This window comes from Phacochoerus africanus, chromosome 6 (genome assembly GCF_016906955.1).
Source record: "Phacochoerus africanus isolate WHEZ1 chromosome 6, ROS_Pafr_v1, whole genome shotgun sequence".
Taxonomy (NCBI): Eukaryota; Metazoa; Chordata; class Mammalia; order Artiodactyla; family Suidae; genus Phacochoerus; species Phacochoerus africanus.
Window position 1 is genome coordinate 39,670,989 of NC_062549.1, and position 24,781 is coordinate 39,695,769.

Below are 24,781 nucleotides of genomic sequence, written 5' to 3' on the forward strand. Positions count from 1 at the left end.
GAAAGAGAGGCAAAACAAAATTTTAAGGGTCATCTAGGTTATGTATGGAGGGAGGGTATGATCAGGCCACCCAAGATGGTTGTTCTCTTGCTCTCTGTATATCCCCTGCTCAACCAGTCACTGCTTTACCGTCACCTACATCTCACATGACTATCCAATCCTCCTAATCATGGGGCTTAATCAGTTAATGCCTGCATGCTTGCCTCTTGCCCCAGTTGCTGGTTTCCCTGGTAACTGCTGAGCCACTCTGACATCTGTTCCCCCTATAAATGGTACCTCTTTCTCCCCCAGGTAGTGAAGACCGCTGCCATGGCCTGCCTGCCATATACAGAGGGGTGTTGCTCCAGGACTTTGCTTCAGACTTGTGACATTGCCTATCCAATAAATCACTGATGGCTCTATTACTATCTCCAGGCTTTTTCTTCAGTCCCATGATTGGGCAATTACAAGGCTTGCAGGCTTGCAGGGTGCAGCCCAAAACCCTCCTGCTGTTTCTTGCTTTCTATTCTCTCTGCCATCAGGTATGTCCTCATCATTTCTTATCTGCATTGCTAAAGCAGCACCCTGTCTTATCGTCTCAAAGCTGCATCATCTTTGATCTTTCCAAAACTTAACAACACCGGAATCACTGGAGGGCTGCTAAAACCTCAAACCCCACCCCTAAGCTTGTCTTAATTTAATTGGTCTCAGGTGGGGCCTGACTATTTTGCATATCAAAAAGCTCCCACGTGAAGTTGGTGATATCCCAGGGATATTTAGAGGAAAAAAGCTCTAAAGCATAACTTCTCAACTCTAACATAATCAACGATTTCTCATTTCCTCCACATTAAACTTGAATCTGGTACTTTGGATTCTTCATATAGCAGGTTTCTTCCTCTCACCTCGAAATTGCATTTCTCTGATCTCCAGTGAAACCTGGCTCCAGCCTTGCCCATAACCCAATGCATCACGCACTCCCACTTTCTTGCCTTGATCATGTATAGAATATCTTTCCACCTTCCTTTTCTTGGTCAAGTTCAACCTTTTCATGGAGTACACCCAAAAGCCACATTCTCACTGACTTCTGCTATCTCTTCTAGACTCCTATAGATAGCATATTAGCTTTCCAGGTGGCTTGGGGAATCTAAAGTGCATGGAATTTGGAGCCAGAGATTCTCTAAGTGTGAATGAAGCCTACTTCTTTCATTAGCTGTGTACCTTGATTAGTCTGTTAACCATTCTGAACCTGTTTCTCCCTCAGTAAAAGAGACATAAACAATATCTACAGTAGACATAAACAATGTCTACTGAATTGCATAGAGAATTATTTGAAACAGGGAGTTCCCGTCATGGTGCAGTGGTTAACAAATCCAACTAGGAACCATGAGGTTGCGGGTTCGGTCCCTGCCCTTGCTCAGTGGGTTAACGACTGGCGTTGCCGTGAGCTGTGGTGTAGGTTGCAGACGCAGCTCAAATCCTGCGTTGCTGTGGCTCTGGTGTAGGCCAGTGGCTACAGCTCCAATTAGACCCCCTAGCCTGGGAACCTCCATAGGCCGCAGGAGCGGCCCAAAGAAATAGCAAAAAAGGACAAAAAAAAAAAAAAGAAAAAAAAAAAGAAAGAAAGAATTAATTGAAACAAACTATTTAAGCCTTCAGAGAAGCAAAGTGCAAAGCAAAGCAGGTAGTTAATAAATGTCAATTTCCTTTCTTTGTCCCTTCCCCCATCACATGTTTAGCACTAAATATAAAATATATCATCATAATCATGTATATATATATTTTTTAATTTTCCTTTTATTTTTTATTTATTTATTTATTTTTGGTCTTTTGTTGTTGTTGTTGCTATTTCTTGGGCCGCTCCCACGGCATATGGAGGTTCCCAGGCTAGGGGCTGAATCAGAGCTGTAGCCACCGGCCTACGCCAGAGCCACAGCAATGCGGGATCCGAGCCGCATCTGCAACCTACACCACAGCTCACGGCAACGCCGGATCGTTAACTCACTCAGCAAGGGCAGGGACCGAACCCGCAACCTCATGGTTCCTAGTCGGATTCGTTAACCACTGCGCCACGACGGGAACTCCATAATCATGTATATTTTAAGCTTGCCTTCCTCTCTTTTAGCCAGATAGAATATTTCTGAGGAAACAAAAACATATCTAATTCATCTAGCAACCCTAGTACCTGGCAACTTCTGAGCAACAGGTAAGCTCTCAATAAATATTTCCTGAAAAAAATATGATTAAGAAATAACACAGGGCATTTGGTTCCATAGAGCAGCTTTCCTCTGAACTTAAATTTCTTATTATGTTATCCTTCAATTTTCTACAACAAAGGCAAAATGTATTTTACACATAGAAAAACTAAAAATGTTCTAATGGGAGTCCCCATTTGATAGATCCCACTTGATACTTAATATTGAACAAGAGAAAAGTCATTATAAAAGCACCAATGAAGGAAAAATCTCCTTGAAGTAAATTTCAGCACAAAAACACTAATAATGCAAATACACAGAACTAACAACAAAGAACCCAGATAGTGGGTATTACGGCACGTAATGAACTGCCTTTTGAGGACATCTGTCATGCGATCACGTGACTGCTGTACTTCCAAAACGGCTGGCAAATATTGATAACTGACCTGACAGGTGACAAGTCACATGATACAACACATTTCTTATCCGTTAGGAGACCCTCGAATTTTGAAGTCAAGCAGCAACACAGTTTCTGTTTTTCAGTGTTGCTGAGTCCCACGTGCTTCTTAAACAGAATTCAGTATTGCCCATTGCCATACAGCTAAGTATGACTCAAAACATCACTGTTCACGAATATTATGGAAGAAAAAAGATACAAGCTGGCACAATGGCATCTGGATATTTTCCTCCAGATACAGAGAAAAGTGTCATAAAAGTTGAAGTTATGGCGTTTCCCTCACGGTACAGTGGAAACGAATCCGACTAGGAACCATGAGGTTGCGGGTTCAATCCTTGGCCTTGAGCAGGGAATTAAGGATCCAGCGCTGTGAGCTGTGGTATAGGTCACAGACGTGGCTCAGATCTCGAGTGGCTGTGGCTGTGGCTGTGGCTGGCAGCTGTAGCTCCGATTGGACCCCTAGCCTGGGAACCTCCATTTGCCGTGAGTGCGGCCCTAAAAAGCAAAAAGAAAAAAAGTTGTTGTGTTGAATGTACTACATAAAGGCTCTCTTGGTCAGAGGGCACAAGGCATCAGGTCACCTGATTAGGGAAAGAGCCCTACCTTAAGTGATCCCATAACCTCAGACAAGTTGATTCTTTCAATAGTCATTTCCTGAGTGACCACTATGTGTCAAACATTATACTAGATTATGGGGATAGAGAGTTAATCCATGTTTTCCTGGAATTTATAATCCAGTGCAGAGTCAGGCCGTTGGAGTGCATTGCCCAGTTGTCCACTAAACTAACTTTCCTCTCACCATGAGCACGAAGATAGACCAAACTTTCTGGCCTTCACATAACTGCATTCTGGCCGGTGGAATGTAAGCGGAAGCAAGGTATGCCATGGCCAGGCCTGGCACGGGAAACCTTTCCCTTGATTATCGACTTTCTCTCCCCAGCTCCTGATTAGCCAAATGGATGCAGAGGACCCCGCAGAAGACTCTGATTTCTTAGAGGTGATGGAGGCACAAGATGGAAAGGAGCAGACGGCTACCTGCGGAGCACCCTCCTAGAATCATTATGTGAGTAAGAAAGAGATTCCTGTTGTGTTAAGTGGCTAAGTTGTTTGTTGCAACAGTTAGTCTACCCCCACCAAAGCAAGCACCCAAACTACCTCCAAGACTTTGATGCAGAATATACACCAGCTGACATGAGCTACCCAAAAGAGGTAGCTCACCTGGGCTGGAGTTGGATATCAGGGAAGGCTCCCCAGAAGAAGAAACACTTCAGATAAACTGAAGGATGGTGTGAAATAGTGAAGAAGGGGATCGAAAAGTTGCGGAGGAAAAAGCATTTGCAAAGTCATGGACTTTGAGGAAATGGGGTGCACTAGGAAAGTCTTAGTGACCCCTGACTAGAAGAACGTGGAGTGATGTTGGGAAATGGAGCTGCTCAATGTGTATTTGCTGAAATGACTGATACAGAGCAGAAGCTGGGAGATGTAATAACCATTAGAAATGATGGATAAGGGGCAAGAAAAAAAGTAATCAAGGACCATCTAACTCAGAATGCAGAACAGATGGCATTCTCTTCACTGAGAAAATGCAGGAGAGAGGTGAAAGAATGAGCTCAATTAGAAAGGAAGGAAGGAAAGAAGGAAGGAAGGAAGGAAGGAAGGAAGGAAGGAAGGAAGGAAGGAAGAAGAAAGAAAGAAAGAAAGAAAGAAAGAAAGAAAGAAAGAAAGAAAGAAAGAAAGAAAGAAAAGAAAGAAAAGAAGGAAGGAAAGGAAGGAAAGGAGAAAGGAAAAAAGAGCTAGCTATGGAACACCCAAATGAAGACTCAGCAGGTAGTTGGGTGTACTGGCCTGGAGATCAGAAAGGGGTAGGGACAGGAAGGATTGATTTGGAAAGGGCCACAGCATAGGTGCTGGCTGAAGCCATAGCATGATGGGACTGCTTAGGTAGACTATTCAGAGTGAGAAGTCAGAGAAACAGAGAAGGAAAAGGAAAAGAGAAAGTGGAAAGAGGGAAAGAGGAGAGCTAGGGAAAGAGAGAATATGAGAAAGCCGTAGACGCCAAAGAGAAGAGATACTGAAAAGGCTGTCATTGGAGTTCCCTATTGGCCTAGCATGTTAAGGAGCTAAGGATCTGGCATTGTCACTGCAGTGGCTTGGGTCACTCGTGTGGCTTGGGTTTGATCCTTAGCCTGGGAACTTCCACAGGCCATGGGTATGGCAGAAAAAGAGAGACAGAGAGAGAGAGAGAGAGAGAGAGAGAGAGAGAAAGAAAGAAAGAAAGAAGAAAGTAGTCAATAGTAAGAAATGCTTCAGAGAATTAAAGATGATGGCCTGAAAAACGTCCATTATATTTGACAGCTAGGCAGCTATTTGTGACCTTAATAATTTCCATTTAGTACTGGGAAGAGCCAGGTTAAAATGGTCTGCAGAGGAGTTCCTGCCATGGCGCAGCGGAAACGAATCCGACTAGGAACCATGTGGTTGTGGGTTCGATCCCTGGCCTTGCTCAGTGGGTTAAGGATCTGGCATTGCCATGAGCTGTGGTGTAGGTCGCAGAAGGGGCTTGGATCCGGAGTTGCTGTGGCTGTGGCGTGGGCCGGTGGCTACAGATCTGATTAGACCCCTAGCCTGGGAATCTCTATATGCCGCGGGTGCAGCCCTAAAAAAGCCAAAAAAAAAAAAAAGAAAAAAAAATGGTCTGCAGAGTTCAGGAGAGATAAAGAATTAGAGATAGGAATATAGAATACTCTTCAAGGAAAACTGGCCCTAAAAAATAATCAGCCTGAAGTGGACAAAGAGAGTTTGTTTCTTTTTAGTTTTCATTTTTAAGACGCAAGAACTAAACATGTTAATATTTATCTCTCTCTTTTCTATAAAATGGGGATGATAGTCTCCTTCTGCTTGGTCCATTGGATTGTTGTTAGATAAGATACCAAGATGACGTGTGTGCAACGGTCTGAAGTACTATATAAAGGGCAATGTTATTTTATATTTATAAATGTTGACAATATGGGGTTATAAAAGTTAAGAGTCGGAGTTCCCGTCGTGACTCAGCAGTTAATGAACCCGACTGGTATTCATGAGGACATGGGTTCGATCCCTGGCCTCGTCAGTGAGTTAAGAATCTGCCATTGCCATGAGCTGTGGTGTAGGCTGAAGATGCAGCTCAGATCCAGCATTGCTGTGGCTCTGGAGTAGCCTGGCGGCTACAGCTCTGATTGAACCCCTATCCTGGGAACCTCCATATGCCTCCAGTTCAGCCCGAAAAAGACAAAAAGAAAAAAGAACACAATGAACTTCTTTGCAGAACAGATACTGACTCACAGACTTTGTTTCCAAAGGAGACAGGTTGGGGGGTGGGGGGATGTGCTGGGGGTTAGGGATAGAAATGCTATAAAATTGGGTTATGATGATCATTGTACAACTATAAATGTAATAAATTCAGGGAGTAATATATAAACAAAAAAAAAAGAGTCCACTGAAACATGTCTGGCTATAAAATCAATGAAAAAATTAGAACCAGTCCGGATCTAGAAATATTAAGAAAAACGGCATTTGAATACACATTACATGTTGCCAACCTTAAATCTTAGAGGCTGGATAAAATTCTTCTGGTGCTCCTAGGTTACAGCCTAGGTTTCCAGATGTCCTCATTACACCAGGAAAAAAAAAAAAAAAATGCCAATGAACCCTGGCAGATTGCTGTGCATTAAGTCATCTGGGAATTTATTAGTCTTATGAGTAGTAGTTCTTAAATAAATGTTTCTGGCAATCACCTAGTTTCACAAAGCAACAGACTGGCTCCATAATTTAGGCCTCATGACCAGTGAAATCATGGTGAGTGACCACAAGTTGCTGAGTATGTTATTCTAAGGGGTAACTGAGGGATTCTGGGAAGTAAGCTAGCTATTTCAGGACTTCCCTCCTGGGATGATTAACCATCCAAAAGAATATGGTCGAATTGCTACTTCACTAGTCACCAAACCTTTAAAGACTCTACAAAGAGCATTATTTTTAGCCCTATGACATCACTGTAACTAGGTTTTCTCTCACAGAACTTTTTAACAAGTGGCTTTAACAAGCCCCATCTTCCTCCCCAGGAAGATAACTTATCCCCGTGAAAGAAAAACTTCCTTTCCTTTTCTCTGCCCTTTTGGAAAGCTTTCTACCTGGCTTTCCTAGTCGCTGATGTCTCCTCAGTTATTTTCTTTTCAAAGGTGTAGGGTGATAATTAATTAAGGTCAGGCAACTGTGTCTCCAGCTCCGAAGAGCACATGTGCAGAATAACAAGACATTCCTTTACACAAAAATCTAAAGATCTAGGTTTGAGATCCAAATAAATGCTATTTGCAGTTATTTATGCATGTTTTTCTAATCTTACAGAGACCAGGCTATAACACTAAAATGGCACTTCTTTCATCCATGTTTATCCTTGATAGGTGATGCTACCATTTGTAGCTATTAAACTCTGCCCAATGTCTTCAGGTCGATTTTTAGACTGTTTACCCACTGCAATGCCAAATTTCCTCTTAAGACTGAAAGTCGATAAAGTGCTTTGCAGTGATCCCAATCAGAACTACAAAGAAAAAGACAAAACTTACGACGTGACCCTCAAAAAATACCACCAAACGTTTACATAGACCTTTATAGATAAAATCATTTGGTAAATGAGTGTTCATCATCACCGACTAATAAAGGAGAAGAGTGAGGCCCAAAGAGTTTTAAGAACATTCCTAAGGGGGTAAGGGATTAACAGGTACAAACTACTATGTATAAACTAAATAAGGAACAATAATACATTGTTCAGCAGAGGGAATTATCGCCATTATCTCATAATAACTTGGGGAGTATAATCTGCAAAAATACTGAATCATCACGCTGTACACCTGAAACTACACTTCAATTAAAAAAATAAGAACACTCTTAAGGCCGAATAGTTCTTCAGAAGCAGAACCAGGTCTATATCCAAGGTGCTCTGCTTCCCCAACTCTTTCCACTTTACCCACTTTATTTTTATTTCACTTCTCTAGCGAAAATGGAAAAAAAAAAAAAAAATGCCTGGCTTCCTCTGAGGTCATTCGGAATCTTTGATGAAATGCAGACGTGAATTCAGTTCTCCCTCCGGTGCAAATACATAAAATATATTGGTTATAGAAGGAATGTTATGGCATCATCGTGGATGTGGAAAACTTTTTAAAGGAATGCGCAAGTGATGCTTGGAATCCTGAAAGGGGCAATGAAGACATGACAAACAAATGACCAAATATGGGATAGGGGAAAATTCCATGAAGGATCAGTATTTTCATTTGACTGGTTTGTTTTCATTTCCTAGGAGCTTCTCTTTCATAGAAGACCTGGGGTTTTGAAAGCATTTCAAAGGAACATAACGACCAACCTGTAGATGGAGAAGGAAGCCACTGATCGAATGAGGGATGCCAAAGCCCCCACTTTGGCAGCCTCCACAGCCCCCTGGACGCGGTACTGCACTGTTCTCGAGTAGTTGCTGTAAGGTTGATTATAAACGACAATCTTCCCTCTTGCTTCTGGGGCCCTTCTCTGCAGTTCATCGAAAGAGGTCACCACCAGAACTTCTGCTGTAATCCCTGGAAATAAAAATCATTCAAGATGAACGTATGGTTTCCGATCAGCCAGGCTGCACTGACACACAAAAAGGTCACACATGTTCTGTCCACTACATCTGACAAACTGGCTTGCAAAGATCAAAGTTTCAGAGCCATCTGCCCCATGGACGAAAGACTGTGGGGGTTGGCCAGTTTCTCAAGAACGAGAAAAAGCGTGCAAACTAATATAACATATAATTCACAAGGTTTTTCAGCCCACTTGTCCAGCTGGTATTAAATCACAAATGGCTTGAAAAGATGTCCTTTTTTCCTTCTTTTCCACCCTAAGAAGCCATGAGTCTCACAGAATGACACTAATTATTTACTTTTTAAAAAATGTGTTTTAGAAAGCTCCCCTTGGGATTAATGAAACGCATATTTATCTTTTCACAGAACTATTTTGCTGTGTTGCTAAACAACCTTCATTGACATCATACAAAGGAGGGCAGTTGACGAAGAAGGTTCTTAGGAGCCAATGACCTTCATAAATCCAACTTTGAGCAAATGGTTAATGTAACCTCTCTCAAGAGCCATGAAAAGTCAGCTTGTTTTTTTCCTCCTTGGTATCAAACATGTTTAAAAACTGTGGAAATTTCCCATGCTTCTCAATTGCCAGTACTTGTGCATCACCAAGCATACCATTTATTCTTCAGATAAAAATTTTGAAGATGCTGTATAAACTGTCCCATAATTTCTAGAAAGATGGTCATCTTTCCTCATACCATAAGCCTTGTCCAAATCCTTCTGATTAGGGAACACGGTTTTACAGCTTCTAAGAAGTCATTCAAAAATTGCCAGACGACCGAAGATTCAATTTGATGGTGCAGTTAGAGTGACAAGAAAACAAAATATTTAGCAACAAAGGCCAGATGCAGTAGCTAAATATAACTGTCTAAAAGAACGTGGCAGGCGCCTACTGTTTTGTGGCTGCAGCCACGCAGGCATGAAATATGTCAGTGAGGACCCAAGTATCAACATGGATTTTGGCATACCTCCTTAATCTTACAAACTAGAGAACTGGGTTCTTCTGGAAGCTTAACAGACATCATTAAAATATCACTGGGGCTTGGAAAATCCTCTTAAAATGTACTGCAGGTATGAAAGAATTCTTGCTTTCAATATGGTCTCCATCATAATGGACCCTTTGGGCTGGCTCCTCTCTGACTTCTGGTTCCACCACCATCGGACTGAAATTGTACTTTTACTTTCAAGTGATTGACTACAGATCTATAAGAATGTCTCCACCAACGTTCAGAACTCAGGATTTCATTTATAATCTAAGAAGAGCCATGTACAATTATGTGAAGTAAGGAAGCCACTAGCTTTTTCACATGATGAATATGTGTAAAAATACAAATAAGGGTTCAGCTGGGCAGATTTTGAGATTCATAACTTTCTGAAACCTGGAGTTACCTTGAAATTTGACTGGCGTTATTGTTGGCACAGCACAGGAATTTTGTTGATGGTTTTCAGCTGTTCCTAATGAGTAACAGATTCAACAGTCCACCCAAGGGATGTCCCAGCAAATGGGGTAATTTTGGCATCTGGATTGCAGCCACTAGAAATGAAGCCAAATTTCTATAAATTTTCATGGGCCACTGCAAAATTAAAGTTGTACAAGGGTAGTGTTTCACGATGGTCTAGGGTTCAAGTTCTTTTCACAAATGTGAGTGATGGAGTCCTATAGAGCCACAGCTTTAACCTGGACACCAGAGCTGCTGATGCAAAACACTAGTAGCAGCACCAGGTCAAAACCTATCACCAGGAACTTGGAAGAAGAGTTCAAATTAATCTGCTCTCCTAAAAGCTTAGCGTTATCACTGATTCCTCTCTCTCACATCCTCCATGTCTCATCAGTCCTCAAACACTGCTAATGTTACCCCCTTAAATACTGATTGACAGCAGGTCCCCTGATTACCACATTCCACTCTCTCACATCAGGCCCTCGTTATCTCTCTGTTGGGCTCCAACGACTCCCTCCTCCTCCACCCACCTCCACTAGTGTCCAGCCTCCCGCCCAACTCCCTCAAACTTAACTTCCAGAGTGTATGACTTGAACTGCTAAAAAGTCGGGTCAGCCTCTGTCACCATCCCCCTGCCCCTCTGCCAATTACCCATCATTTCAACATACCTTTCAAAGCCTGTCTATCACAATACACACAGGCTTTCTCTCATTTTAAATTCTTTCAATATTAAACTTAAACTTTGGCACATCATGTCTTGTTGACCCCATTCTCCCAACATCACCATGTGACTAACACCCATGTGTCCCTTAGGATGTCATTTAAGAATCCGTCCCCAGCCTCTGGTCTCTTTATCTCACCCACTTCCATCACCTTCAGGAAGGCTGGCTCATGCACCCCTCTCCTCTGGACCTTCAGTGTCCTGGCCATACCTGGGCACTAGACAATGAAACTCTGCCTATTTCTGATGTTCTCTGCCACCAAAACGGTGACCTCCTCGGGGTTTAGGGCCGTGTTCACTTTTGATTGTATCTCCTGGCCTAACAGACTGCTTGGTGTGTATAGGCAGCCAGTCAATAAACTCTCCTTTAGTGGCACTGCTCCAAATAAGGGGCTGGTGACTGGGTCTAAAGCGTTTCCATAAAAGTGCAATGTTACCTTTAAAGTTTGATAGCACTTCTCCCACAATGACTCAGCAGTCTGACTCTCTGACCACCCAGAGCACAGCTACACAACAAAACCAAGCAAAAAAGGCCTCGGGCAGTCAGAATAGAAATATAAATTCCAAGTATGAAAACTCAGGTACCTGGACATAAGACAGCTCTTCTGCTCTTAGAGCCGGCTTACCGTTAACTTTATACACAATTCTAAATCTAGTACTTAAACCTACAAAAACAACAAATCGAAAGGAAGAGATAGGTTTGGAAGCGGGTGGCAGTACCATAACAAACGTCAGAGGCAGGATCATGAAACATGACAAACACATACTTAGACGCTTCTTTGCAATGTCAGGAATGTTCTGGATCTGGGCTAACACAGTAGCCATTAGACACATGTGGCTATTGAACACTTGAAATGTGACCCATGTGACTCAGAAACTGACATTTTAGTGACCTTTACTCCAATTAATTTAAATTTAAATAGCCTTCTGTATGTGGAACTGGCGATCATTGCCATGACGTAGGTAAAACTCAAAAGCATCTCTGCTGGCCCTAAGGGGCTGGCTTCATGACAGATCAGGAACAGACGCGACACAGTCACAGCGAGGATCTCCTGGAGCCGTCACAGAGCAGGTGGACTATATTCAGTTCCAACTGTTTGGGAAGGCAGGGCAGGGTGTGTACAAAATATTGAAGGAAGATTTTTGCTCAAATTAAATAAAATAAAACCAGCCATCTGGAAAACTTCACTCTTCCATATTAGTTTCTGTTTTGACACATGTTACACAAAGGAAATCCTTCTGCTCTCCTGCAAGTCTCCTATTCTGCCCCCTCACCTCCCTTCCTCCCATGCCCCCATTCTGAAAGCTTGTACATGAAAACCTCAGAGAGCACAAAACTAGCATCTTAGGCCCTGACCTCCCTGTTTATAATTGTAACCCACTCCCTACCTCCATCTCTCTTTTCTTGCTAAATTTTTTTTCTTTTCAGGGCCACACTCACAGCATGTGGAGATTCCCAGGCTAAGGGTCGAATCGGAGATACAGCTGCCAGCCTACACCACAGCCACAGCAACACGGGATCCGAGCCACGTCTGCGACCTACACCACAGCTCACGGCAACGCCAGATCCTTAACCCACTGAGCGAGGCCAGGGATCAAACCTTTAACCTCATGGTTCCTAGTCGGATTCATTTCCACTGCGTCACAATAGGAACTCCTTTTCCCGCTTAATTTTTTCATAACAGTTATCAGCTTCCAGCTGCATCCACTGTAGTAATGTAAGCTCTGTGGGAGGTAGAAATTCTTGCCTATTTTATTCATTAATGTTATCACAGTACCTGAAATAGTACCTGATATGTAATATGTGAAATTCAGTCACATACACTCATAGGCACAAATACACACATGAGAAAACTGTGCATATACTGAGTAAAAAGAAACCAAAAAAGAATAATAATGTTATCCCTGATCACCCCCAAAAAATACATACTCCAGGAACTTGTGTTTTCTGTAGGTCAGCAACATTGATATTAATAAAAATAATAGCTATATTTGAGATTGCTTATATGAATGTTCACAGCAACTCTGCAAAGTAGTTATTAGGAGGACACTGAAGTGCATAGAAATAGTTCACGCAACCATTAGGTTGAAACCAAGAGTCGAATTTTCAGTTGTCTGAATCCAAGGGTCACGCTCCTCCTATTAACTGCACTGCTATCTTCTTTCACACATATAAAATATATCAGAAGAAAAGCTCAGGATTTTCATTTTCAAAGGAACAAGAAGAAAAGTAAATAACTACATAACAGCCTGCCTACGTTCTCCGTTATTTTTTCTTAGTCGACCCAGGATCTCTCTCGTTAATCAGAACGCGTTATCACACCAGGTCCAAATCTATTCATTCACAGGGAAGCTGGGAGGGGTGCTTCCCTCCAGGACAAGAGCCACCAGCCTGTCAAGAGTAATGAAAAGGATTATGGGAGTGAGTTCAGAAGAAAATGTTAAGACTGAACCTAAAAATATTCCTATTACAAAGTGACTCTCCTGGCGACAGATGATCACATCACAAAAACAGTATAAAAATCCTCAGGTCCCCTTTTATTCTCCACATGTAATTTTCAAAATTGATCAAGTTATTGTTTTAAATGACTTAACCCTGTGCATAATTACTGCTGCAGTCTTCTTGCAGAGACAACAGATGCTGACAGCAGTGGGTGGTGTTTCTCGGATCATTTATTCTATGGAGAATTTGATACAGACTCTAATCTCAGTTTCTTCTGACCTGATTCCTCCCAAGAACAGTTAAGACTAGGAAGACAGCGAAGTGAGAATTTTACAATGTTTTCTACCGTTAAAAGAAGAAAAAGTCTACCGATGGAAAAACACATCTCTGGGGCTCAGTTCAACGTGGTAAGTCTGAGGACACTGATTCTGATTTCAGGAGGCTTAACCTTCCCACAAGAATACTCCAGCCTCATCTGAAAGGAAGCTTGGCATCTTACTCTTAACACGTAATCTTATACAAGTGCGCTATACAAAATTACTAGGTCTGATGGAACGGCTGTTTTTTTCTGGACTCAGTTATGCAGGAAGAATAAGAGTTGTTCTGGGAAATTTGGTATTTTGGCCTGAAGTGGTAAGGAAATTGCAAATTCATGGCAAAGCAGATAAAAGAACCCCAGAGCAGTCCTTTCTGAGTGCCCATCTGTTTACGGAGAAGATTTTGATTGTGCAACATTCTTTTCATGGAAGAACAAGGCTTAAAGATTCAGATTCATTCGAGAAATTCACAGGCCTCCTACCCAGTGGACTTTGTGCTGAGCACTGGAGACTGGACACATTTGATAAGTTCCACTCCTATCCTTTAAAAACTTGAGGGGTGAAAACCGGTAAACAATAACTTTAAATAGAGCACAGAATGTCACACATGCTGAATGAAAGAACAAAGTAAAATTTCAAGAAAGAGTAGCATAAATCAATGTCAATTCAGACTGGGGGATATCTAGCAAGTCTCCCATCAGGTAACATTTTCAGTAGGCCTTAGAAGATTTCAACAACCTGGAAATAAAGAAAAGGGCATTCCCAGGTAAGGAACAAAGAAGGGAAGACAAAAACAGATGAAAAAGTGGATTCCTTTACAGTGAATAGGAGGCTTCCTGCCAGGCCCCCAACCAGTCAGTGAGACAATCTAAAATCTTCTCATTTTTATCCAAGTTATTTATGGACCCCCATCATTCTATGAATTCCAAGAAGGCAAGGAAAACAGTCTCCTTGAAACAATTTTCAGGGAAAAATGGTTGAACTCAGTCTCTGTGAGTTGAGCAAAAGTGAGAAGAGCAAGAGGTCAAGCCCAACTCCAAGTCATAACTGGAGGCTTGTGACCCACCCTCTCCAAACTGGTTCCTGAGAGCTGGCTCAAATCAAACCTGGTCTGTCTGCCTTGCAAGCAAGCCCAGACCTGACTTCATCAGAATCCATGGACACAATAATATCATCTCTGGAGGCGGTGGTTTTGCCAACAGGGCAGTGCACCACGAGCCATCCTGGGTACTGGCACTTGGGGACAATCCACAAGCAAAGCAGCTTGTTTACCTTGACCTCCGAAATACAGAAGTTACACATTTTGTTCCTGAATGGAGACGTGCCTGCCAGAGCACCATTACGTCTGCTTCAACATGCAATGCAGGCCACTCAAGGTGTACAGGGATCCAACTCAGGAACGCGTGGCGGCCACAGGCAGAGCACAGACCAATTCTTAGCAATCTAATCACTTAGAACCCAAACTGCTCTCACAGCAGGAAAGGCAGTCACACCTTTGGGTACACTGTTTAATTTTAGCAATGATCACAGGGAGCCTATATACCCTAAAACATGAGGTGTATTGTGTTTGAAACACGGTTGCTTTGAGACAAGTTTGAAGTGGTTGCTTTCTCCCCAGCCACTGGGTATTCCCTTGAAAAGAGGATTGGTGTGAGGGAGGGCTTTCGCCAAAGCCACTGTCACTGAATACACTGTAAAGTGAGCAGTGTAAGGTACTACGGACCTCATCAACTTCCAGGGGTATTTAAGGAGTACAACCCACACGGCTTAGTGATATTGGGGATATGCAAGGTGAGTCTCTGGTGACTCGTGACTAGTTATCATGGCCCGGGGGTCCTGGACAGCTTTGCTGAGAAGGTGAGATCTGAGAAACAAGTGCAAATGGACTGGGGGACATTGGCAAGGGAGTTGGTGGGTGGGGAGAGCACTGAGATTACAGTTAGCAGAGAGTGAGGGTGAGACCAGAACAGCGGGAGAGCAGACTCGGGGTGTGTAGGGAGGCACCATAAGGAATTTGGGTGGGGATAGAGTAGTCAGGCAAATTGAGATCGACATTTAGAAAACATCACTAGGGTTAGTGTGCTGGAAGGCTGGGAAGCAGTAAGAAAAGGAGGCGGGCTTGGAGGAGGGCTAGTTAGAGGACTACTGCCACATTCTTGCTGGGAGGTGACAGTGGCTTGGACTAGGGCAGGGAGGCAGAGGTAATGAATCGAACAGTGAAACACTCTGGGCAGCAGTACGGAGGGGACACCATTTACTATTTTAGGGGAAATGGACTTTATGGAATTTATCACTTTACCAACCATACTGCCCAATCTATATAATGATCGTTTTCCTGAGGAAAGTTATATGTACACTGAAATTTCGTGATCAAATCATTCAAAAGGAAGACTCTTTTTTTTAACTGACGTGTAGATTTACAATGTTGAGTTAGGTGTACAGCAAAGTGATTCAGTTATATACACATATATTCTTTTTTCAGATTCTTTTCCATTATAGGTTATTAGAACATGACATATGGTCTCTCTTGGAACATAATGACACTGGGCTAGGCCATGAGACAGCTCTGGCCAATGGAATGTGAATGAGTGGTCACAGCTGAGCAGGAACGTTGAGCGCCACTGCAAGTTTTGCCATAAGAGCCTGTCTCTTAAGAGCCCTTTACTCTCAACCACAAGAATGCATGTCCCATGGGGTTTCTTTTTCAGCTTGGATACTGGAGTGAAAAAGAGAAGTGAGAGAGAAACAAAGGAACTACCAACTTAATCTTAGTGGTTGCAAGTGTCGACTGAGAACACACACACAAACACACACACACACACACACACACACCCTAAATGTTGAAAATATTACCTGCCATATCAGCAAACAGAAGAGTTTGCAGCCAGTGAGCCAACACACTGCAGCTGCCTGATGGTGAGCCCTGAGGGAACTTGGGATTGAAACAGAATGGCCAGCAGCTGCTGCCACCCCCACCAGTGCATCCCAAGGAGCCTCCAGGATGAGAAAACACAGGATACTGGCGTCAGATAGCTGAGGTGCTTATATCAAAGGAAGCATTTCAATAAGACTTTGCATCTTCCCATAATAGAAAAGCACAAAACTCCTTAACTTGAGATATCTACTTTTCTGTAATTAACAGTGATCTCTTGATGTTCCTACTACCCTGGTCTTTGTTGCCAAAACTCCTATATATCCTAGCTCTCCTCCTTGCCTTTTGGGAGCGGTCTCTCAGAGTTTTCTGAGATGTGTGTCCTGGGCTTAAGTCCTCGATTTTGTCCAACGAATAAAACATAACCCTCAAGTTTTAGGTGGTGCATTTTTTATTCAGTTGACACAAGCCATAGAGAATTGGGGGCTGTGTGTTAGCCTTGCATTACTGAGCTGAGTAACATAGGAGTCCTAAATGGAAAGTTTCTATCAGGGCAGTTCACAATCTGCAGCTGATGACAGATAAGATATGGAATAAATATATTTACTATCTTAGGGAAGACTGGTGAAAATTAGATAACTACTGTCATCCTCCTATCACACATCAAAGAGATCAAATGATCAATACCGAACAGTAGAAAACAAACAAATCTGAAAAAGAATTTAGCAAGTGTCAGTGATTTAACACATACAGACTAAATGACAAAGAATTTTGAATAGGAGATGCACCCTAGAGATCATTAAAATACAGTCTTGGCAGCTCAGTTAGCTAACCTACCTGATGTCACTTCTAAAGAAACAAGCAGTCCTGTTGTACCGTTAAATAATTCTGCACACTTGCAGTAGATTTCAGTATTTCATATCTAAATCCTTTTTCCCTCTAAATTGCATCTTCAAAAACCAAGGGCAAAAGTGAAAGAAACTGGTGTGATTATGTTATGTCAAGTACAAAACAATGTTATTATAGTGTTATACCAGAGATAAAATAACTCTCTGACAGCTTGGCATGCCAAAATGGGCCTTTTTATTTAACTATGTTTTGAAATGTTAACTCTCCTATGCTCTTCTTTTTTTTTTATTTTTTTATTTTTTTTTTCCCACTGTACAGCAAAGGGGTCAGGTTATCCCCTGTATACATTACATGTATACATTACAATTACATTTTTCCCCCAGCCTTTCTTCTGTTGCAACATGAGTATCTAGACAAAGTTCTCAATGCTATTCCGCAGGATCTCCTTGTAAATCTCTTCTAAGTTGTGTCTGATAAGCCCAAGCTCCCGATCCCTCCCACTCCCTCCCCCTCCCATCAGGCAGCCACAAGTCTCTTCTCCAAGTCCATGATTTTCTTTTCTAAGGAGATGTTCATTTGTGCTGGATATTAGATTCCAGTTATAAGTGATATCATCTGGTATTTGTCTTTGTCTCTCTGGCTCATTTCACTCAGTATGAGATTCTCTAGCTCCATCCATGTTGCTGCAAATGGCATTATGTCATTCTTTTTTATGGCTGAGTAGTATTCCATTGTGTATATATACCATATCTTCCAAATCCAATCCTCTGTCGATGGACATTTGGGTTGTTTCCATGTCTTGGCTATTGTGAATAGTGCTGCAATGAACATGCGGGTGCACGTGCCTCTTTTAAGTAGAGTTTTGTCCGGATAGATGCCCAAGAGTGGGATTGCGGGGTCATATGGAAGGTCTATGTATAGATTTCTAAGGTATCTCCAAACTGTTCTCCATAGTGGCTGTACCAGTTGACATTCCCACCAACAGTGCAGGAGGGTTCCCTTTTCTCCACAGCCCCTCCAGCACTTGTTATTTGTGGATTTATTAATGATGGCCATTCTGACTGGTGTGAGGTGATATCTCATGGTAGTTTTGATTTGCATTTCTCTTATAACCAGCGATGTTGAGCATTTTTTCATGTGTTTGCTGGCCATCTGTATATCTTCTTTGGAGAAATGTCTATTCAGGTCTTCTGCCCATTTTTCCATTGATTGATTGGCTTTTTTGCTATTGGGTTGTATAAGTTGTTTATATATTCTAGAGATTAAGCCCTTGTCGGTTGCATCATTTGAAACTATTTTCTCCCATTCTGTAAGTTGTCTTTTTGTTTTCTTTTGGGTTTCCTTTGCTGTGCAAAAGCTTTTCAGTTTGATGAGGTCCCAGGGGTTTATTTTTGCTCTAATTTCGATTGCTTTGGGAGACTGACCTGAGAAAATATTCATGATGTTGATGTCAGAGAGTGTTTTGCCTATGTTTTCTTCTAGGAGTTTGATGGTGTCCTGTCGTATATTTAAGTCTTTCAGCCATTTGGAGTTTATTTTTGTGCATGGTGTGAGGGTGTGTTCTAGTTTCATTGCTTTGCATGCAGCTGTCCAGGTTTCCCAGCAATGCTTGCTGAATAGACTTTCTTTTTCCCATTTGATGTTCTTGCCCCTCTTGTCAAAGATTAAATGACCATAGGTGTCAGGGTTTATTTCCGGATTCTCTATTCTGTTCCATTGGTCTGTCTGTCTGTTTTGATACCAGTACCACACTGTTTTGATGACTGTGGCTTTGTAGTATTTCTTGAAGTCTGGGAGAGTTATGCCTCCTGCTTGGTTTTTGTTTCTCAGGATTGCTTTGGCGATTCTGGGTCTTTTGTTGTTCCATATAAATGTTTGGATTGTTTGTTCTAGTTCTGTGAAAAATGTCATGGGTAATTTGATAGGGATTGCATTGAATCTGTAGATTGCTTTGGGTAGTATGGCCATTTTTACAATATTAATTTTTCCAACCCAGGAACATGGAATATCTTTCCATTTCTTTACATCTTCTTTGATTTCTTGGATTAAAGTTTTATAGTTCTCGGCATATAGGTCCTTTACCTCCTTGGTCAGGTGTATTCCAAGGTATTTGATTTTGTGAGGTGCAATTTGAAAAGGTATCGTATTTTTGTATTCTAATATTTCATTGCTGGTATAGAGAAATGCAACTGACTTCTGAATGTTAATCTTATATCCTGCTACTTTGCTGAATTTATCAATCAGTTCAGGTAGTTTTGGGGTTGAGTCCTTAGGGTTTTCTATGTATAGTATCATGTCATCTGCATACAGTGACAGTTTTATCTCTTCTCTTCCTATATGGATGCCTTTTATTTCTTTGGTTTGTCTAATTGCTGTGGCTAGGACTTCCAAAACTATGTTGAAGAGCAGTGGTGAGAGTGGGCATCCCTGTCTTGTTCCAGATTTGAGTGAGAAGGCTTTCAGTTTTTCCCCATTGAGGATTATATTTGCTGTGGGTTTCTCATAAATGGCTTTGATTATATTCAGGAATGTTCCCTCTATACCCACTTTGGCGAGGGTCTTGATCATGAATGGATGTTGGACTTTGTCAAATGCTTTTTCTGCGTCTATTGAGATGATCATATGACTTTTGACTTTTTTTTTGTTAATGTGGTGTATGATGCTGATTGATTTGCGTATGTTGAACCATCCTTGTGAACCTGGGATGAACCCAACCTGGTCATGGTGTACAATTTTTTTGGTATGCTGTTGGATTCGGTTGGCTAAGATTTTGTTGAGAATTTTTGCACCTATATTCCTCAATGATATTGGGCGATAGTTTTCTTTTTTGGTGGTATCTCTGTCTGGTTTTGGAATGAGGGTGATGGTGGCATCCTAGAATGTCTTTGGGAGTATTCCTTCTTCTTCAACCTTTTGAAAGAGTTTAAGGAGGATGGGCACCAATTCCTCTTTATATGTTTGATAAAATTCACCTGTGAAGCCATCTGGTCCTGGACTTTTATTTGTAGGGAGTGATTTTATGACCTCTTCAATTTCATTTCTAGTGATCGGTCTGTTCAGTTGGTCTGTTTCTACTTGATTCAGTTTTGGCAGGCTGTAAGATTCTAGAAAATTGTCCATTTCTTCCAGATTATCAAACTTGTTGCCATATAGTTGTTCACAGTATTCTCTTATGGTTTTTTGTATTTTTGCTGTATCTGTTGTGATTTCTCATTTATAAATTTTTCATTTATAATTTTGGTTATTTGGGTTCTTTCTCTCCTCTTTTTAGTGAGTCTGGCCAGGGGTTTGTCAATTTTGTTTACCTTTTCAAAGAACCAGCTCTTGGTTTTATTAATTTTCTCTATTGTTTTTTGAGTCTCTATTTTATTGATTTCTTCTTTGATCTTTATAATTTCCTTCCTTCTGCTGACTTTAGGACTTTTTTGTTCTTCTTTTTCTAATTCATTTAGGTGGAGGGTTAAGTTGTCAATTTGGGATCTTTCTTCTTTTTTGAGAAAGGCCTGTATTGCTATAAATTTCCCTCTGAGCACTGCTTTCGCAGCATCCCATAGATTTTGAGCGGTTGTGTCTTCATTATCATTTGTTTCAAGGTAGTTTTTAATTTCCTTCTTGATTTCCTCATTGACTCATTGGTTTTTTAGTAGCATGTTGTTTAGTCTCCATGCAGTAGGTTTTTTCTCTTTCCTTTTCCCATGGTTGATTTCTAATTTCATGGCATAGTGGTCAGAGAAGATACTTGAGATAATATCTACGCTCCTAAATTTATTGAGATTAGCTTTGTGTCCCAATATGTGGTCGATTCTTGAGAATGTTCCATGAGCATTTGAGAAGAATGTGTATTCTGCTTTTTTTGGATGTAGTGTCCTGAAGATATCAATGAAGTCTAACTTTTCTATTGTTTCCTTTAGGATCTCTGTTGCTTTATTGGTTTTCTGTCTAGAGGATCTGTCCGTTGATGTGAGGGTGGTATTAAGGTCTCCTACTATGATTGTATTCTCATCAATATCTCCCTTTATGTCTATTAATATTTGTTCTATGTATCTGGGTGCTCCTATATTTGGGGCATATATGTTGACAATAGTAACATCCTCTCCTTGGATGGATCCCTTAATCATTAAGTAGTGTCCTTCTTTGTCTTTCTTTATGTCTTTTGTTTTAAAGTCTATTTTGTCTGATATGAGCATTGCGACTCCTGCTTTTCTGTCATGTCTATTGGCATGAAATATTTTTCCCCACCCTTTCACTTTCAATCTATATGTATCTTTTGTCCTAAGGTGAGTTTCTTGTAGACAGCATATTGAAGGTTTTTGCCTTTTTATCCACTCAGCCACTCTGTGTCTTTTGATTGGGGTGTTCAGTCCATTGACATTTAAGGTGATAATTGATAGATGATTATTTATTGCCATTTGAACCTCGTGTTCCAGTTGATTCAATGGCTCTCCATTCTTCCTTTCTTTTTTTTTTTTTCTTTTGGTTGGATGGTCTCCTGTTATTACCTGCTTGAGTGTTTTTTTTTCCATTTTTTGCGAATGCAATATTTGCTTTTGGCTTGTATTTGCCCTGTTTTTTAAGTATGCTAACCCCTTCCCATAATTGTGTGTTTTAGCCTGATGGTCCTGTAAGTTCAAACACTTCATTACTATATTAAAATTAAGAAGAGAAACATACAAACAAACAAACAAAAAGGGTTATTGACTTCCTAACATCCCTTGCCCACATTTTATGGTTTTGATGACTCTTTTTTATTTTTTTCTTTTTAATTTTATTTTGTTTGAGGCCTGTTCATGATTAAATCTGTACGCTGGCTTATTTGAGTGACTGCTCTCTGATTGCAGTTTCCTCAGTCCTAGTTCTTCCTCTTCTTCCTTTTTTTTTTTCTTTTCTTTTTTCTTCCCTTTCCTTCCTTTCTTTTTGGTTTAGAGAAGCCCTTTCAATATTTCCTTTAACCTGGGTTTTGTGTTGCAGTATTCTTTAAGTTTTTGTTTGTTGGAAAAAATTTTTATTTCCCCTTCTATTTTAAATGATATTCTTGCTGGATAGGGTATTCTAGGTTGCATATTTTTTCCTTTGAGCACTTTAAATATCTCTTGCCATTCCCTCCTGGCCTGTAGTGTTTCTGTAGAGAAGTCAGCTGATATTCTTATGGGGGTTCCCTTGTAGGTAACATTCTGTTTTTCTCTTGCTGCCTTTAGGATCCTCTCTTTATCACTAACTTTTGCCATTTTTATTATGATGTGTCTTGCTGTGGGTCTGTTTGGGTTCAGTTTGTTTGGGGCCCTCTGTGCTTCTTGTATCTTGAACCCAGCATCCTTTAGATTTGGGAAGTTTCCAGCGATAATTTCTTCAAATATATTTTCCATCCCCTTATCTTTTTCTACTCCTTCTGGAATTCCTATTATGCGTAGATTGGCCTGCTTTATATTATCCCATAGGTCTCTTATATTGCTTTCCAGTTTTTTGATTCGGTTTTCTGTCTGTTGACTGGATTGAGTGATTTCCATTATTCTATCTTCCATATCACTGATTCGTTCTTCTGCATTATTCATTCTGGTTTTTACTGCCCTTAGTTCAGTTTGCATCTCTGCAAATGAATGTTCTAGTTTTTCTTGGCTCCTCCTTATATTTTCTAGTTCCTTTCTGAGGGTATCTGCATTACTGTTCATATCTTCTCTTAATTCCTTCAGTATTTTCACTATTTCTCTTTTGAACTCCAGGTCTGTCAGACTGCAGAGATCTGTTTCATTGTTGACTGTTTTAGGTGAGTTCTCTTGTTGGTTTGACTGGGTGTGGTTTCTCAGCTTCTTCATCTTGCTTGTTGTTTTCTTTCTCCTGAGGGAGTTGTACTCTCCGTTATCGGGCAGTGTTTGCCTTGTCACTGCCGTGGAATATTTCCTGAGGGCTGGTGTTGTTGGTCAATCTTTTTTGAGGCAGTGTGGCTTTTTTGGAGTGTTGATGGGGCTAACAGTGTTTCTTTGAAGCAAAGGAGGACTTCCTGAGGGCAGACAGGACTGGGAGGTCCACACCACGATGGTAGCAGATTTCACTTGGTCATGCAGAGCTTGCTCTGGTGTTTTTAGGCTGTGGGGTTCTTGCAGGGGGTTGGCAGTGTTGGGCAGCTGTTCCTCAGGAGTGCAGCACCCCCTTGGGGCTGGAGCAGCTATCTGGGTCACTGAGAACCTAAGAGGCTCTTCCCTAGGGCAGCCCAACTCAGAAGGATGGCCTGAGAATGTAGGCAGATCTTTTCACAGTCTGGCCAAGCTTGTTGCAGCTTTTCTGGGCTGCAGGGGCTCTTCTAGGGGGCTGGTGGTGCTGAGCAGCTATTCCGCGGGAGTGGGGCACCCCCTAGGGGCTTGGGCGGGTAGCAGGGCCACTGGAAACCCAAGAGGCTCCTCCCCGGGGCAGCCTAACTCAGAAAGACCATCTGAGATCTTTTCATGGCTTGGCCAGGCTTGTTGCAGCTTTTCTGGGCTGTAGGGGGTCCTGCCTGGAGCTGGCAGTCCTATGCAGCTGATCCCTGGGGGCTTGGGCGGGTAGCAGGGCCGTTGGAAACCGAAGAGGCTCCTCCCCGGGGCAGCCCGACTCAGAAAAACCGTCCGGGAATTAGGCAGATCTATTCACTGCCTGGCTAGGCTTTTTCTAGCTTTTCTGGGCTGCACGCCTTTTCTCGGGGGCTGGTGGTGTTTGGTGCTACTCTGCAGAAGTGTAGCCCCTCCAAAGGGCAAGCAGGCCTGTGCAGGGACAGCCCCTGCGGTGGTAGGCTTCAGGCAATTGTTGAGGCCAGCCCTCCTGGATGGCAGGCAGCCCCAGGTTTGGCGAGAGCATAGGGGGTGGCGGGGCTGGGGGGAGGGGATGCACTGGGAAGCACAGCTTTCAGCTAGCTAGCGGGCCTATAAGCTTGCTGTGGCATGGGGGGTATTCTATGGGGACCCACCCCTTCTTCTCTCCCCTCCCCAGCACGGGCGCAGACCAGGCTCTTTTCCCAGGTTCCCTCTGATGCGGCTTTCCACTTCCCCGCCCCTGGAGTATTGCTCCCTTCCTCTGCGACAGCTTTGTTTTCTAGTCTCCCAGGCAGTCTCTGCCCCGTCAAATGGTTTCTAGACCTCCCAAGCAGTTTCCGATCTGCCCCGCCCCCCCAGCCCGGGGACTAACCTCTGGAGCCTAGGACTTGGCGCCCAGCCCCCACCCAGGCGTCCCCGGCCCTTTCTCGGCGACCAACCCTCAGAGGCGAGGCGAGGTCTCGGTGTCCAGCCCCCACCCAGGCGTCTCAATTTTTGGTGACTGTGCCCGTAGTTCAGATGGTCCGTTCGGTTCTTGATCAGCTTTTCCGTACTCCAACTTACTGCTACACTCTTCTCTGCATCTGGAGATTCCTCTGGTTCGTTTGATCTTTCCCCCGTGTAGGTGACTTTCCAGGGTGCAGGATCCCTTTTTCCTCTGCAGTTCCCTTTCGGGAGCGCCCGTCCCGCTGGGATTCACCTTCTCTCACTCTCCTCTTTTCTCCTGTTCTGCCCCGTAATGTCACGAACTTCTTGCCATTATTGGAGTTTAGGTTCTTCTGCCAGCGATTGGTTGCTGTTCTGTGCGAGTCATTTATTCTGTAGATGTGCTTTTTTTTGTTGTGTTTGTGGGAGAGGGCGAGCATGTCCCTCTACTCCTCCGCCATCTTGTCCTTGCTCCTTCCTATGCTCTTCTAAGAGAAGTAAAACTTGGGTGGAAAAATACTATAAACAAACAGAATTTCTCCCCTCACTCAATAATAAGAAACCTGGCTCAGTTGCATGATTCAGTTTGACACAACAATCTGCCTTTAAAAGAAGTTTCTAGAGGCATGATGGAAATATCAGAACCGCATGTATTACACAGAAAA

General features: G+C 42.3%; 1 protein-coding gene across 2 annotated transcripts in view; it reads right to left on the bottom strand.

Annotated features, from left to right (window-relative positions):
• Nucleotides 1-24,781, bottom strand: part of CPQ (carboxypeptidase Q) — a 373,724-nt gene that overhangs the window by 311,653 nt on the left and 37,290 nt on the right. For both annotated transcript variants that reach the window (XM_047783560.1, XM_047783561.1), the window contains exon 2: nucleotides 8,021-8,228. In XM_047783560.1, coding sequence (XP_047639516.1) covers nucleotides 8,021-8,228 — 208 coding nt within the window. The remainder of the gene's footprint in view (nucleotides 1-8,020; nucleotides 8,229-24,781) is intronic.